The following is a 15,000-nucleotide window of genomic DNA, read 5'->3' on the forward strand; positions in this document are numbered from 1 at the left end:
TAATGCCTCATAAGCGGCCTCTTGCAATCTAACAGATAAGTGAACACACATTAATTAGTGTATATCAAGAAAACAGTAGAGTGCTACCGTTTAACAGGAATATTTTTGTTCTTTCTTTTGTCTATTAGAATATAAACTAGTCCTGTACCCAATATTGATAGAGAGCTTTAGATTCGAGGAAGAGGACGACTACGAGTACGAGATTTTCTTAATTCTAAGTTGTGCACGCGCGTGAACCAGCGTCATTTTTGTGGAAAAACGTGATAGCCGTCGTCATTCTACAACGGGTTTTAGCGACAATGCCGTGGTGGCAGGATCAAGTTATCAAATGTGTGATAAAATTTTATCATTTTGCTATCGGGAGAGGGCTTAACCTCCTTCAGTAACCGTACAAACCTTTCTGGAGAAAAAAAGTAAAATGAAACTTTTCGACGTCTTTTTTTTTTGCACACGTAAAAAATTTAAATCGTACTCCTCCTCCACCTCAAATCTAATGCTCTCTACCACCGCACTGTATGAAGTGTTAGGACTGGCCCTGCAATGTTAGCTTACGGCGGGGTTAAGGGGTTTTAGAAACAAAAACCAGCAGTAACCAATGGATAGGAAGTGCGGGTGACTGTGCGTTTGCCTTTCTCAATAGAGATGGGATTGATCAAACTAAATGGTAGATGCGAACAGTAGACCTCTTTAGCTTGTATGCCTTGTTTTCCCAATACAGGTCATGTGATAATACTCTTGAGAACTGTTTCTTTCAAATTTCGTCTTATTCACGTGCATATGAACGCATAATTTATAAAAAGACAAACGGTCAATTTCCCCTGGGACCTCTATTGGAAAAACAAAACATACAAACTACAGAGGTATCGTAAAATTCCGAAAATAAGCCCCTCCAAATGTAAGCTCCCCACACTCCCAGCGCAAAAATACCGTCCGTTAAATCGCCCCTCCAAACATAGGCCCCCAGGGGGCTTATACTTGGAGATTGCCCTCAAATACAAGGTAAAACAAAGATAAACGGTAGAATAAGGCTAGCCCAATCGATTTTTAAACGCAAATTTCCCTCCGTACATAAGCCGCTCCGAAAATAAGTCACTCCAAAAATAAGCCCCCCACAAAAATGGCCTTGAAAAATATAAGCTCCGGGGCTTATTTTCGGAATTTTACGGTATATTGCTTAGATTACAATGAAACAGTATAAAACCCCCGCGATAGTGTACAATGTGCCGCTGACCACCCTCTCCAAGAATACATCTACGAGCTCGCTTTTGCTCGCCTGCTCTGAAGTCACTTTTTATTCTTTTGTGATCGCTACACCAAGAAGCAACCGCAACGTCGGCACGGGTAAGGAAGTAAGACTTTGTTGATCATTCTCTTTTTATTCATAAAGATTGAACCGAATAAATTTACCTAAGAATCTTAAACGACTAAAACACCGCAATCTCAACCTGCGGTGATTACAAAATACATTCATCTACACCGGTACTGAACAAAAACGTACAGCACCGAACTCTTTACAAAATTACAGGAAAGCAAAATTGGAGTCTGTATAGAGAGAAGAAGTGGTTACATCAGTTGCCATGGCAGCAAAATTTTTGGATGACAACAAACAGAAAAAGTCACTTAAAAGTCTATTCGTACTATTTCAAACTTCACCGATCTTATTCAATAGCATTTAATTTGGCAAATCTTGGCGAAATTTTCTTTGGGACAATATCTAACGTTACCTAAGTTTAGAAAATGAAAGGGACAATTTTTGTGTTGTGTTCACCTACTCCATAAAGCGGGCTCGTGAAATTAGTAAGTTTCATGTCGTAGTGGTGCAACGACAGCAAAGAAATGTACAAAAAAGCGCGATGCACGTGCAAAGTTGTTGTTTGTTAATATAAACATATCATTTTTTGTCGTTCTCCTTGCCGTCGCCGTCGTCGTTGTCATCCAGAAATAGTGCTACCATGGTAACGTGACGTCACAGTTCTGCTCTCTATTAGGACGCAGCCAACACAAGGCTGCTTAATTATTCAATACATTCTGTTCTATAGTGATCGTCAAAGCGACTCTCATATTCGGTAAATTCTTCCAGAAGATGAGTGGAGAATTCGTATTTGTCAACAGGCGTAACATAAGAAAACAGCTTTCGAAGCACGGTAATGCTGCAAGTATGGAGCATGCCCACTCTGTTCAAAATGAACTCTTCCTCGCTTCTTTCAAAGTCCAGTAATAGCCCTCTCCATGCCAACTTGACAATCCATGTTTGGTGGAAAAAATAAGGAGATACAGTACGACGACAGATAAGCCAAAAGCGACTCGCAAAGGAATACACGATAGAAACATCACGGCGTTACAACAAGGCACAGCCTTGGAAACCCAACACAACGCCAGATAAAACGAATGAATATCATGTTGTACAATTCGTTGGCATTGTCCTGCCCATAATGGTTTCCAAAGGATAGACTCAATTCTCTCTGGTTCATGCCAAGTTTCTTCTCTGCTGGTCTCTTAGTCATCATAGTGAATTTCCGCGCAAGTTTCACAAACAAGGGTCAATGCAGTGAACATGTTGATAAAACAGCCCTGTGAGGGAAGGATGAGGTATCCTTCCCTTTCTCCCGCTTTGCAGATTTCACTTTAACTGGCTGCACTCTGTCGACGAACCTAAAAATATCTCTGACTCTTCTCACAACAGTAACCAGAAGCACTGCCAGAGACAAAGAATCCATTAAAATAAGAACCTGACGAGTTGAAGAAAAAGAAACAAAAGTAATGCATCGAGGCAAAAGAGGGCAGTGATTGGTCCGCACAATAATGACTTCATGAGCCGTTGTATCGCTTTCCAACTGTCAGGGTGGATGAGACGTGATGGCAAATCTTTCTTAAGCAACGTAGACATAAACTTTCCTGAAAGAGAAAGGAGAATTTAGGAAAGGTGTTTAAGTAAAAGAAAGGATTATAGAGAGAAAGAGAGAGAGAGCGTGTAAACCCCACCCGGTTAGCTCAGTTGAGAGAGCGCCGGTCTGCTGAGCTGGAGGTCGCGGGTTCAAAGCCCGGCCGGACCAACACTCAGTGTCTTTAAATAACTGAGAAGAAAGTGCTGACTTGGTAATGACATCTGCAAACGGTTTGACTTTCTAGCCTTCTCGGACAACGAAGAAAAACCGCAGTTCCCGTCTCACAAAACTTTCACTCGCCTGGTTCTTGTGAACGCAAACTACTGTTCGAAAAGAGTAGGGGACGAAGACCCGGTGGTGTGGGCAACCTTTCTTGGGCTGGGTGGGTTATCTGTAAGGAAAGATCTTAATAATTTTCATAAGGATAACCTCATGATTCTCCTTCTGGTGTCGTAGCAGGGAGGAGACGAGTTAACTTTCTCGCATCCCTCCCCACCGCTTTAAGCCCCGACGCCTGCCTCCTTCAAGGTGACCTCCCGTTACAACAAACGTTCGAACTCGACCATCTTACAGAAAAAGTGACCGTAAACAACACAATATTTCATCTCCGTATTCTACACTGGATTGCCTTACCTGTCTTCTGGTGTCCTGGCTAAGTATTCTCTCTCGATCAAACCTTCGATTCTCTTTTTAATCACTTGAGGACTAGGCATGAATCGGGCTTTCAGCTGCTCGGTTACCTGTTTACAAAAGCAACAGCGCATTAGGTGGACAATGTCATGGAATTTTAGGCAATTTCAGCAAGTGAGAAACAATGCCGGATCCAGACCTTGAGATGGGGTGGGGGGTTCTCAAAAAAATGTTTTCGGCCCTTCGGGCCTCACTTTAGTCTAAAAATAAAGGGGGGACGCGGGCCCCCGGGCCCATCCCCTGGATCCGCCACTGAGATATCAAAGTGGATTCCGGCACTTATGGCCTACGATGGCGAGGTATCAGCCTTGCAGACTATGACAAAGAGAATGAAAAGCAGCAGGGTTAGGGTTCGCCCCATATAAGGGAATCCGGAATACAGCCCAGGGAATCCGAAATCCCACTAACGATTGGAATCCAGAATCCAAGTTCCACTGACAAAGACTGGAATCCAGAACCTGGAATCCGGAATCCACAGCGTGGAATCCAGAATCCCAGGATGTCTTGGATTCCCTTACATGGGGTGATAGGGTCGTCGTGCTATAGAGACGTCCGTTGAGAAAGAGTCGCCCGAACCGAAGAATATATATATTTTTTCATTTATACAGCCAGGCACCTATATAATACAAATACCGTACTAACAGAACACACGAGTTAAACCCTGCATCTCTTCAGCCATTTTCTTTGAGTCTCTATAAGGAAGACGGATCATTACAAGTTTTTGGGAAACTACCCACCTACTCCTCTCCTAAGCCAATATTAACACTTCCTTCTCACTTAGGGCAAAATGATGGCTTAGGGGAGGGGTAGGTGGTTAGTTTTCCAGAAACGTATAATGGGGAAGACACCTCTCCAAGACAGACACTTAATGTGATGGTACACGGAACGATTCGCAACGACGATTTTTAGCGTAACACAGCGTTACAATATTGTTGCGATATTGTTTCGAATCGTCACAACATTGTTCCAACATTGCAACGCTGTGTTGCGCTAAAAATCGTAGTTGCCAATCGGCCCGTATAAGTGGTGGTGCCAACTGTGCCCGTACTAAACAGAGATAAATGCGATATTTTAGCTGGTAATAATAAAAAATAAGCAAAATTTGTGATTGATTCAGTCACCTGGCCCCTTCACAGTCTAAAAAAACTGATCCTTTGACAATTTGTCGTCAGTATGGATACTAACCTCGGCAACAAGCAGATTGTGAGGTCTCTTCTTACGCGCCTTCATTATTCTTACAATGGCTGCTTCAATTCTACAACTTGTTAAGAAGCACTTCCATTCACACTGATAGTAATATGTTGTGCAGTTATATTTCTCCAAGCCACACTTCCTCTGGACCGATCTACATAGTAGCTTAGTAGATGTCCTTCTGAGGGAGATGTCCGGTTTTGGAGCGCCTAATTTTTCCTGATAATTTCACCGCTTGATCAAACAACCTCCCCAAGTGTTACTCGTAAACGTGATGGCAGGTTTGTGTCCCTTAGTTACCATTTGGGACCTTAGTCCCTGGAAGGTTTAACAGTGCTGGGCAGGTTTTGGGTGAAAGGCCAGATGAATTGCAACGCATGACCACCCGGGTTGGCGGTTGGGCGACGGGTTAATGTCCCATCCCCGTGAAAAAAAAGTCATTATTGAAACCAGACACACTTTTCAAGATAGCAAGAAGGGAAGTTTGGAGGCCTTATGCGCAACGGAGCGCGAGGAGGCAAGGTAACGTAAGGTACGGTAAGGTAAGGTTTATCAAACACAAAGGTCATGAAATAGAAGCCACTATAGTCAAAGTCAAGTGGCCTTGATTGTGAAAAAAAAAAGCAAAGAGAATCCCTGGTGACATCGGGGTTAATTACATGACGAAATACTCGGAAAAAATATCCTTGCCCAGAAGCAGCATAAGGATAGGACGTGGACGGTAAGGATACTCATGTTTTCTATCCTCGTCGACTTTTGTCCTCGTTTCCTTTCGCTCAGGTTCCATTTCACCTTTAGCGAGGACTGTAGAGAGAATAGAGGAATAAAACATCTTAGTAATCTGAGTGACCCAAAAAGTACCCACTCTTCCGCCCTGAAATGTTTCCATCATAAGTCGTTTTCCCTACAGACAATAAGCTTGATTACCAGCCGCTGTTCGGGAAATAAGCCCTTGCTCCTCCCCTGAACACCTTTCGGGGAGGACCGAGAGAACAATGGAAATCGAGCCGATACAGACAACTGCATAAAACTGTACGCCCCACTCCTAGTGGGGTCAGTCAGTCGACGTAAAACTACTTAGGAAGGTTTTGGGTGGCTATAACCTTCTGTACCGCTTGGAACGTGTTAGGGAGCTTAAAGAGGCAATGTAACGAAAATAGTGATGTTTCAGGTCAATTCTGTGCTGAAGTCATTACTTAGTACCTTTACCCGAACATAATAGAGCGGTTTTCATTTGAGTGTCGAAAAGTAATTGGTTTTGCACTTTCTACACGATGCGATTGGCTTAAAAGATTCGCGCCACCTTTTCATCCAATCAGAAGTAAAACCAAAGCCAATTGTGACGCGCTCGCATACATTTTCCCGCGCTTTGCGTCAGCCGCATGTAATTACTTCGAGTTTTGATTGGTTCAATGTATTGTCTGTGTCCTATGTGATTGGCCAGAGTAATTACTTTGGTTTTGGTTTTACGACACTCAAACGAAAACCACTCTAATGCTCTTGTAGAAGGTAATACACAAATGTTACCAGGGAGCACTAACCATAATGATTTTGGGGGTGACTTCGAGAGAATAGTGAACTTACGAAATAGGACGGGAGAGGAAAGAAGACGACAAAACTTGTGTGACAAGCGTGACAATAATTTTGTTTGAAATAATTTTTTGTCAAACTTCACTTCCCTTTAAGCAGATCTTTTTGTAAAGGACTAGAAAACATTTTAAGTGAATATCACGACATAACACGCAAGTAATAGCCCCGTCACGCCTCACGTTTGTCACACTCAAGCGTATTACCGTCCTTTTCATCCCGGCGTAAACTCACTGTAATTATCCACTCCACGAAAAGTCAAAAATGGAAACCCCGTTCCAGGTGGGGAGTCCTAAAATCACCATTACGTTAGGAGACACAGAACCCTACAAGTATTTACGCTTCAAGATTTCATGAAAGCATACAACCACAAGTTTTGTACCTGTTTGTATTTTGACTCTGTGTAATTTGGATGTAAACTGCTCGTTCACTGAAAATGTATCTGTTGGAGCTAGAGATAATAAAATGATAGTTGTAAATACCAGGATCAACCGTAAAAGATTCTACTCGTTTTTGAAAGTAAACAGAGTTCCGGCTTTCCAAGATTGTTTTGTCAACATGACAGTATGACTAATGTAATATCACTGGGCACAAAATACTCCTTACTTCTTGAGGGAAGTTTCAGCGTTAATTCATGTTTTACATGGCAACTTTCCGTGTATCTCAATCCGGTTTTAAACATATGACGAACGACGATTTAGAAAACCCAAACACACGAGCGAGCAAACTTCTGAAACCGTCAGCATTGCTAACAGTCGGTATTCTGAGCACATACGTAGCAAGCAACTCATTATTACATCTGGGTAAAGTGCGTTACAGCTCGTACGATCCGTATGATCCGTATGCTTGATTGATACGGATAGTATTGATTCCTCGTTATATAAGTTATAAGATGTAAGCCATAAAGCGAAAAAACCACCACAACTTGGTTACTTACACAAACTAACAACAAAATTAATGAGTTAAAACGGTAAGTGTTTTGAAGACTACGCTTACATATATCTTTTCCTTTTGGATCTTTAGTAAGTACTCTCTGTGTCGCCTTTCCACAAGCTAGTGACTGTAACGCTCGATTTAAATCCCTTTCAGGAATTTCTGTATGCTGACTAATTTCCTGCAATGCGAAAACCAAAACATGAGAAGGCAAGAATAACACAGATCACTTTAGCAATAACACGCCTATTTCATAACATACATGCAGGTACGAATGCGAACAGCAAGAAACGTCCAAAAAAGTTTTTCAGTCACTAGAGGAAATCTTATGGTGTTACCATTAAAATGAAACCTCTTCAGCAGTACTTTCACATGGTACTATTTATTTAGTATGTAGTTCTAATTTTTGAGTCTGTGGATGAAATCCTATGGTGTGACCATTTAAATAACACCTCTTCAGCAGGACTTTCACATGGTACTGTTTATTTAGTGTGCAATTCTAACTTTTGCATGAGAGTGACCATTCAAATGAAAAATCTCTCATGGTACCATTTTACTCACAGGTGCGGAACTTTACAAACGAAATTTACCACATTTTTTCAGGAACCGACCTTGATCACTACTTGCAGAGTCAGAGTCAAGTCTAACACTCGTTACTTTCAATGCAGACATATGAATTACAGACAGCCATCATGAATTTGGGTTAGGAAATACTATGGCAATTCTGTCCATAAATACCTCATACGTCCATCTCTCTTGACGGTTAAACAGCATCAGTACACACATCTGATATGAGGATACTTGAAAGATATGCCGGCGGATCTCTGCTGGACCTCCCTCCTAAAAACAACCACCTCTGTGAGAATTGTGGACTCCGATGAAAAGGTGGAGAACAGTTGTCCGGAAATTCCCCTGCCAGTCGTAGCGGGCCACAAAGGATCGGACAATCCACCGGATAGCATATTGTGCACATACGCATAGAAATACGAATTTGTGTGAATGAAATGGCCGCATAGCCATTTCCAGGCGTTCAGATAATGGTGACGGCGCAATGAAAAGTGAGCAGGAAAAACAGAGAGGATGTGGGGTGGGGAGCCGAGAGGGAAAAGCGTTCCCTCCTATTTTTCTCTCACTTTTCCTCCGCTCTCCATTTCGCGCCCGGCAATATAGTACCCGTCCCCTCCCATAAAAGGTGTTGGTCAGAAATCTATCTGATCCATGATTCCACTTAAGACTTTCAAGACGCATCAAGGGTACCCTGAAATGTAGGCGTATTGCCGTAGACGTCATCTTTGATTTTATAACATATCAAGATTGGGGAGGCAGCAGAAATCGATCGGCCGCAAACGCGAGTCAGAGAAAACGCCTGTAGATTGATCATTTTGCAACTCAGTAAGAGGTTAATAAAACAAAAGTACTTACTTTTTTGGACGGAGGAAATGTGGCATTCAGCTCTGCAGTTCCCTTGAAACAATGATACAAGTAGGTTTAGTTTTCAGGCAACAGTGCGACAGTCACTGTCATGATTAAAAGTGTAATTCAAGAAAATGCTAAATAAAATATTTAACTATCCTTTCGATTCAGGTTTAGGAATACAGGAACCCTTGCGATTCCAGGGGAACGAAAGTAAAAGTAGTTCTAACTTTTTAGAGAAAGTAGAAGGAATCCAATGGTGCTAACGATTCCACTGAAATTTCTTCTGTAGTACACTCATGATACTATTTGTTTTGCAGCATTTGACAAAAACAAGAAAAGGTTTGCGATTCCTGTCAGAGTTTGCCTTGGAATTTTCTTTGGAATGTAAGGTGTAGACAGTTTTATAAAGCGTTTGATTCTTACTAGCTGAGGTTGAAGAGTCAGTTGTCGTCCACTGTGACAACCTAGATAAAACCTACAGAAGAAACAAAAATTCAGTAATAAAATAAGCCAACAAAGGATAAAAGACCATTTTAGGAAAAAAATCAGGCCCAAGTTGTTCAGACGTTAGATGACCCTATCCACCGGATAAATCACTATCCAGCAAATAAGTTTAAGGGAGAACAATTGGGCTATCCAATAGATAGAAATTTATCCAGTGGATAGCGTTATCCAGCGTTTGAACTACTGAGGCCTGATTGACACGCCATACAGTGTTTGTTGAGGAGCAGAAAAAAACGTTACCGTTTTCCAACAACGTGGGTGGGAATCAGCAAGCGCTGAAGATCAGGTTCGTGCAAACACGTAAAATAAATAAAATTGTGCCACTGTAAGTGCCATTGTCTTACAATAGTGCTCCGTAAACCGATGGAAACCTGTGCAGAAGGCGCTTGAGTGCTTGGAAACAACAAAACTCCGACGAAACGTGCGAAGATCCTGAGGAAACAGTCCACATTAAACGATGCCACCACTGGTTTCCCAGCAAAATGACGTCTGAGGATTCCATAATGACGACGTATCACTTCTCAGATATGGGTAGTGCTTCTGATTGGTCGCGCCACAAAGGAAACTTGCTTCAACCAATCAGAAGCAGTAGGAAGTGATGCATTATCAATACGGAATTTCTGCGCCCGTTACTCAGAAGTTAATTTGCGAGGAAACCAGTGCTAGCGTCGCGAAATGTAGGTTTTCTCAGGTTGACGTACATTTGTATGAACTGAGATGCAGTGTTGTACCTTTTGAAGCAGTCGAAAGCATGCTGGGCCTGGGGCGGAATTGAGCACTTCGGCGAGGAGGACTGGGTTGGCCAGAATCCTGTTGTCAAAACTCTCACTACGAGATCCACGCCCATAAGATTAATCTGAAAAATCAAGAAAATTCAATATTAATTACATGAAGTATAAAGCCCTTTGGCAACAAACAAAACCAACAACAGCTTTAGGCTGAAAATCCAAGTTGCAAGGAGATGTACCTGATTATTGGAGATATGTTGTCTAAACTCGTCATTTGTTGATTGTGATAGCGACATATCTTTGAACATTCCTTCTAGTTTTGAGGTGAATTGACAACCGCATTCAGTCTGTTAACGGAAAAAGAGTTTTAATTAAACAGCTTGCAAAATCATGCCAACCGAAATCCAGGAACAAGTGTATGAACAAATTTAAGTAAAGGTCACGGTCTATAAGCACTTTTAAACAAGTGCAAGGGGCGAGGAGTGACCTTGTATGAGCAAAATAACGCTAAACAAAACCTCAGGTGTAAACTGTTTCTTGAATCAACACCCACCTCCTCGAACCAAAGTTAAATAGGCATTCTTCTGATACAGTACGGATATCACCACAAGGAAATCCCTTTCCTTTTTCAGCTTGTATTATTGACTAACTTCGGCTGACAATATCTTTTGATCAACAACCAACCTTTAGTTTGGAGATCATATTTTTCTCTGAGTCATCTGAGATGCTTTTTCCCAGTAGCAGTCTCTTTGCCAGATGTTGCTTGTAGTACCGCTCAAATACATCCTAACAAAAAAAGAGATTTTGTTTTGACTGAGTTATAGAGCTTACAAGTTTGTTACTACTGGTCTTCGGGTGCCCAGCGTGGTCTCCCTGAGATTTTGAAGCATGCGTGGTAGGTGGCCTCTAAAAATTGGGTGCACGAGGCCACCGTGTACACCAGAAAACCAAAGAGGTACTAGATGTACAGTAATCCAGAGTACCAGACACTTAATTAACATACCTTTTCTTGAAGAAATCTGAAAAGCACCATACACTTATCCAACACAGTTTCTACTTCTTGTTCGGACAGCTGAAACAAATATTAATTTCCAGTTAGAAGACTTCGAACATTGCTCACTTACATGTAGGGTGCTCACCATTTGTCAGAACTGGCTGGCAAAACCAGTCCAGTTGTAAGGAGAATTCCACGTATAATCAGGACTGGGTTTTAGTAGCGTGCAAACAAAGTATTGTCCGATAGCCCGGGGCCAGTGGATTTTGCTATTGGGCTACTGAAACCTGTTTTTAACTTGCCCGACGGGCAAGTAATGTTTTTTGAGGAATTCAAATAACAGAAGAACTGTGAATTCAATTCTGCTAGGCAAAAAGTTTTTAGGGGCTAGTTGAAATGGCGTGTGGGCTAGTAAATGATAGCTTCAGCTTGCCCGAATGGTAAGCCGTAAATATGATTTTCCTTGCACCCTGCTTTTGGAAAGCGCCCTTAGATAATGGATAAAAGATCTAAAAAATAAAGAAAATTGATACTTATTAACAATGATTTACATGCCATAAAAAAGTCTCTCAAAACCTACCCCTTTTACACCTTTCTTGAGTTTGTCATCAATAAACAGTGACAAAAATTCAGGTGATTTGCTATTGAGGTTGAGAAAATGTTCAAATTCCTATAAGGAAAAAGATCAATACATAAAAATAAATAAATAACAAATCCAGGGTTCATACAAAAACTTGCAACCATTTTTTAAGGACTTTTCCAGGACTTTTCAAAGAAATTAGATTTTCAAGGACTCCCTACCAGGAATGTAATTTCACAGATTGTACAAACATGCACATTCCCAATCCATTCTAACAGGACTTTAAGGATTGCTCCACCAACTTCTCTTCATTTTTCAGTTCACTTGTCTTAAATAATTGATAGTTAATTCTTTCATAAACAAAAAGCGCTTAATGTAGTTCCCTGTAACTTCTCTTTGCAATGATTTATATTGTCTTGGACAACAGAAAAGCACTAACAAACCCTTTCCTGGCCACTACATTCAAAGTTGAAGAAAACTCAAGGACTTTCAAGGACTGGCAATACAATTTAAGAACTTTTCAAGGAAAAGTGGAATTCAAGTACCGGTAATACATTAAGCATGAGATGCAGTGTTTCATCACCAGATGAAACACCGAGAAGAGAGTTGAAAATACAATGCGCAGAGGAGTAGTTTTGACGAACTTTCAGGCATTTCATCTGGTGATGAAACACGATCTCAAATGCTTGATATTACTTCTCAACCAAAATTATTTTAGGAGAAGAAATTAAGGATGCAAAAATGAGCAGTTTTTTATCTGATTTCCAAACACTCATTTAACTTCAATTTCCTTTGTACTTTCTTTAAGAATTATTAATGAGTTTGAGAACGCCTTTTCAAGGACTTCCCCTAAAATTCAAGGACTTCTCAACACTGTGCAAACCCTGAAATCACAACTACAACAGAGGCTGAATAACAGTAATTTTCAAGTTGCTCTTATTTGCAGGGGTGAGTAGTAAAAGTAAGGAGGAACAAGGAGGTTTGAAAAATAACTGACTGGCCTATTTTAAACACTTTTAGCAATTAAGATAAATGTGAAGTAATAACTTCTTGACCTACCCAAGAAATTGCTTGCTTGAATAATCTGTCATTACTGAAGGAATTATTCAAAAAGTGATCAAATCGATCCTTCAGGTCAAGAAGACTCTGCAGTAAAAAGACATGACTTGAGTGAGAAATCAACAACAGACAAAATCAATAATACCAGTATTTTCATTTATTTACTTATTTCCTTTGCCTCAGGAAACAAAATCCTTTTGTGTCACCATCCAAATGAAACCTTTTCAGCAAAACAAGTCCTAACCTGAATGTAAGTGATAGGATTTTTACAACTCTCCCCTTCTTCCTCTACAACAAGAGCTTTTCCTTGTTCACGTAGGTACCCCCTCATACAGTCACACACTGTCTTTAGCCCATCTTTGACTCTTGTGAAAAGACGGTGCATTCTGGCCAAATCTACACAAGAAGAACAAGAGGTATGTTAATACAAAGATTCACATTTACAACAAAAAAAGTTCTCCATTTATACATGACTTTGTATCTGGCCAACAATGTTGCCCAGGGATCATGCAACAAGTTTTAAAGTAAGAGATGGGGGATTGGCATCCTCCCCTGCCCTCCCCCCATCTCCTCCTCCAAATTTCTTACACTCCTCTAAACAATGTTACTTTTATTTGCCAGAAAAAAATAAAATGTAATTTCTTAAAAGAGCACAGGCCTCATTATTCTTCCTGTTACCACAGTCAATATTCTTCAAAGCGAATAAAAAGCCTTTCTACAAACCTTCTATTTTATTGTGCTTGAGCATGTGAATAACACCAGAATTCTCCATTTCAACCACTGTTTTCATGTGCTTGCGGATTAATTCCTCTTCAACAACCTGAGTAAAACAAACTGACTTACAGCACTGTACTACATTTCTGACAAAATTAATAATTATCTCATTACAGGTAAATTCTCTTGAAGTTAGTGGTTTGAGAGACTATTTTTTTTTCTATTTTGTGAAATATTGACAAAAATAGTCAGATGAATCCCTGGTTTGACATATGGTGTTTGTATCCTTTAAGTGGCTAAAAGCAACTTCACAGAAAGTGTGTTGCTAATTTAATTATTGTTACACACAACTGTAGCCTTACTCTACTACAGTCCCAGTCAAAATTGTTGGGATACTTAACTTTCTTCTTACCCTTCCAATGTTGGTGCAAAAGATTTAGTGGGTTATCTGTGACAAACAACATTGGGAGGACGAGGAGACAGGCCAGAAGTAAGAAAAAAAAACATTGCTCAGTGGAAGTGTCCCAACTATTTTTGTCTGAGACAATACTTAAAGTATGCTCAACATACTGAATGGTCTACATGTGTACTTTAGGACTATGAAGCGAAGAACATTATTGTCATGAAAGGCAATATTTGAGAGAATATTCTTTCACATATCAGTCGATCAACAGAAGTGCCACTGACATTTGGAAAGGCAATATTTCACTCTGTCCAGACACAAATTCTTTTTACCTTAACAATGGGCTCCTCAGTTGTAGGATCAAGATAATGCTTTGCCCTCTCGGACTCTTCATTAATTCTAGCTTCCACCTGATGGATAGTTATTGAAAGTTGAAACATAATTCTTGGTTTTCACAAGACATCACCAAAATTAAAACTAAGGAATTACATGTATCTATTATTCTGAGTTTCTACTTTCATGAGGTATTACAGCAGCTAAACACATTAATTTATACAAATCTTCAGTTTGAAGGGGTTCTTTGTTTTGCAATAGAGGACGCTTGAACTTCCAGGGTCTTGCGTGACACGGCATTTAGCTAACAGCCAGGAACACTCTTATGAGGCTTAAAAACACTACCATTTTTTTTCGATTTTGCTTTCTAAACATTCCTTGTCTCAAAATAACTATAACTTTAATCCTTATGAGTTCCTCAAGCTATGAATTCACCCTTAAGTAAAACTCAAAGACATGTTGCTATTGATTTTCAGCCGCCATATTTGTGCCCCTCCAAGGGACACCAACATGGTGTCTCCATGTAAAGCTTTATAAATTTGGGTAAAACATTTTTCCGAATAACTTGCATATGAAATATTGCACAGACCTGATTCTTGGCAAGGCTTTTTGTTTATATTGGTCTTCTCTCATTTCCCAGATTTTTGACTTTCTGTATTTAATGGTTTGCACTTTAAATTAATTTTGTTTTTAAATTAAAACTGCCACTAAGATAAACAAGTCTTGCACATCTTATTTTTGTTGATTCAACCACTTGAGACCAACAAACCTTCTGTATATATACTGATGCACTGTTTTCTGCCAGAAACTTTTGACCCTCTAACTGTTAAGACAAAAAAAAAACAGTGAAGTCAATAGACAACAATTGTAACAACAAAATAAGTTTATTTCATTGATTACAAGAAAACCGTCGGAACAGGAGGATCATGACTGTGTTGATCAACTAACTCCCTGTCACTTCAGCTTTTGATAAAGCAATACAA

At 40.2% G+C, this 15,000-nt stretch overlaps 1 protein-coding gene across 3 annotated transcripts in view; it reads right to left on the reverse strand.

Moving 5' to 3' along the window:
* The window catches only part of LOC140950081 (cullin-3-like), a 63,644-nt gene that overhangs the window by 35,162 nt on the left and 13,482 nt on the right, over window positions 1–15,000 (reverse strand). Inside the window, exons 8-26 of one of the 3 annotated variants that reach the window (XM_073399254.1) lie at window positions 14,787–14,840; window positions 14,017–14,094; window positions 13,291–13,387; window positions 12,812–12,963; window positions 12,568–12,654; window positions 11,509–11,598; window positions 10,938–11,006; window positions 10,619–10,720; window positions 10,174–10,281; window positions 9,938–10,062; window positions 9,126–9,177; window positions 8,709–8,750; window positions 8,025–8,126; window positions 7,350–7,467; window positions 6,736–6,804; window positions 5,498–5,570; window positions 4,761–4,830; window positions 3,519–3,625; window positions 1,342–2,895 (exon numbers count right to left, since the gene is read on the reverse strand). In XM_073399254.1, coding sequence (XP_073255355.1) covers window positions 2,871–2,895; window positions 3,519–3,625; window positions 4,761–4,830; window positions 5,498–5,570; window positions 6,736–6,804; window positions 7,350–7,467; window positions 8,025–8,126; window positions 8,709–8,750; window positions 9,126–9,177; window positions 9,938–10,062; window positions 10,174–10,281; window positions 10,619–10,720; window positions 10,938–11,006; window positions 11,509–11,598; window positions 12,568–12,654; window positions 12,812–12,963; window positions 13,291–13,387; window positions 14,017–14,094; window positions 14,787–14,840 — 1,620 coding nt within the window. In that variant the 3' untranslated portion in view covers window positions 1,342–2,870. Of the gene's footprint in view, window positions 1–1,341; window positions 2,896–3,518; window positions 3,626–4,760; window positions 4,831–5,497; window positions 5,571–6,735; window positions 6,805–7,349; window positions 7,468–8,024; window positions 8,127–8,708; window positions 8,751–9,125; window positions 9,178–9,937; window positions 10,063–10,173; window positions 10,282–10,618; window positions 10,721–10,937; window positions 11,007–11,508; window positions 11,599–12,567; window positions 12,655–12,811; window positions 12,964–13,290; window positions 13,388–14,016; window positions 14,095–14,786; window positions 14,841–15,000 lie in introns of those variants that run through there. The other 2 variants (XM_073399253.1, XM_073399256.1) reach the window with 2 other exon arrangements.

The sequence above is a fragment of the Porites lutea genome, chromosome 10 (assembly GCF_958299795.1).
Source record: "Porites lutea chromosome 10, jaPorLute2.1, whole genome shotgun sequence".
Taxonomy (NCBI): domain Eukaryota; kingdom Metazoa; phylum Cnidaria; class Anthozoa; order Scleractinia; family Poritidae; genus Porites; species Porites lutea.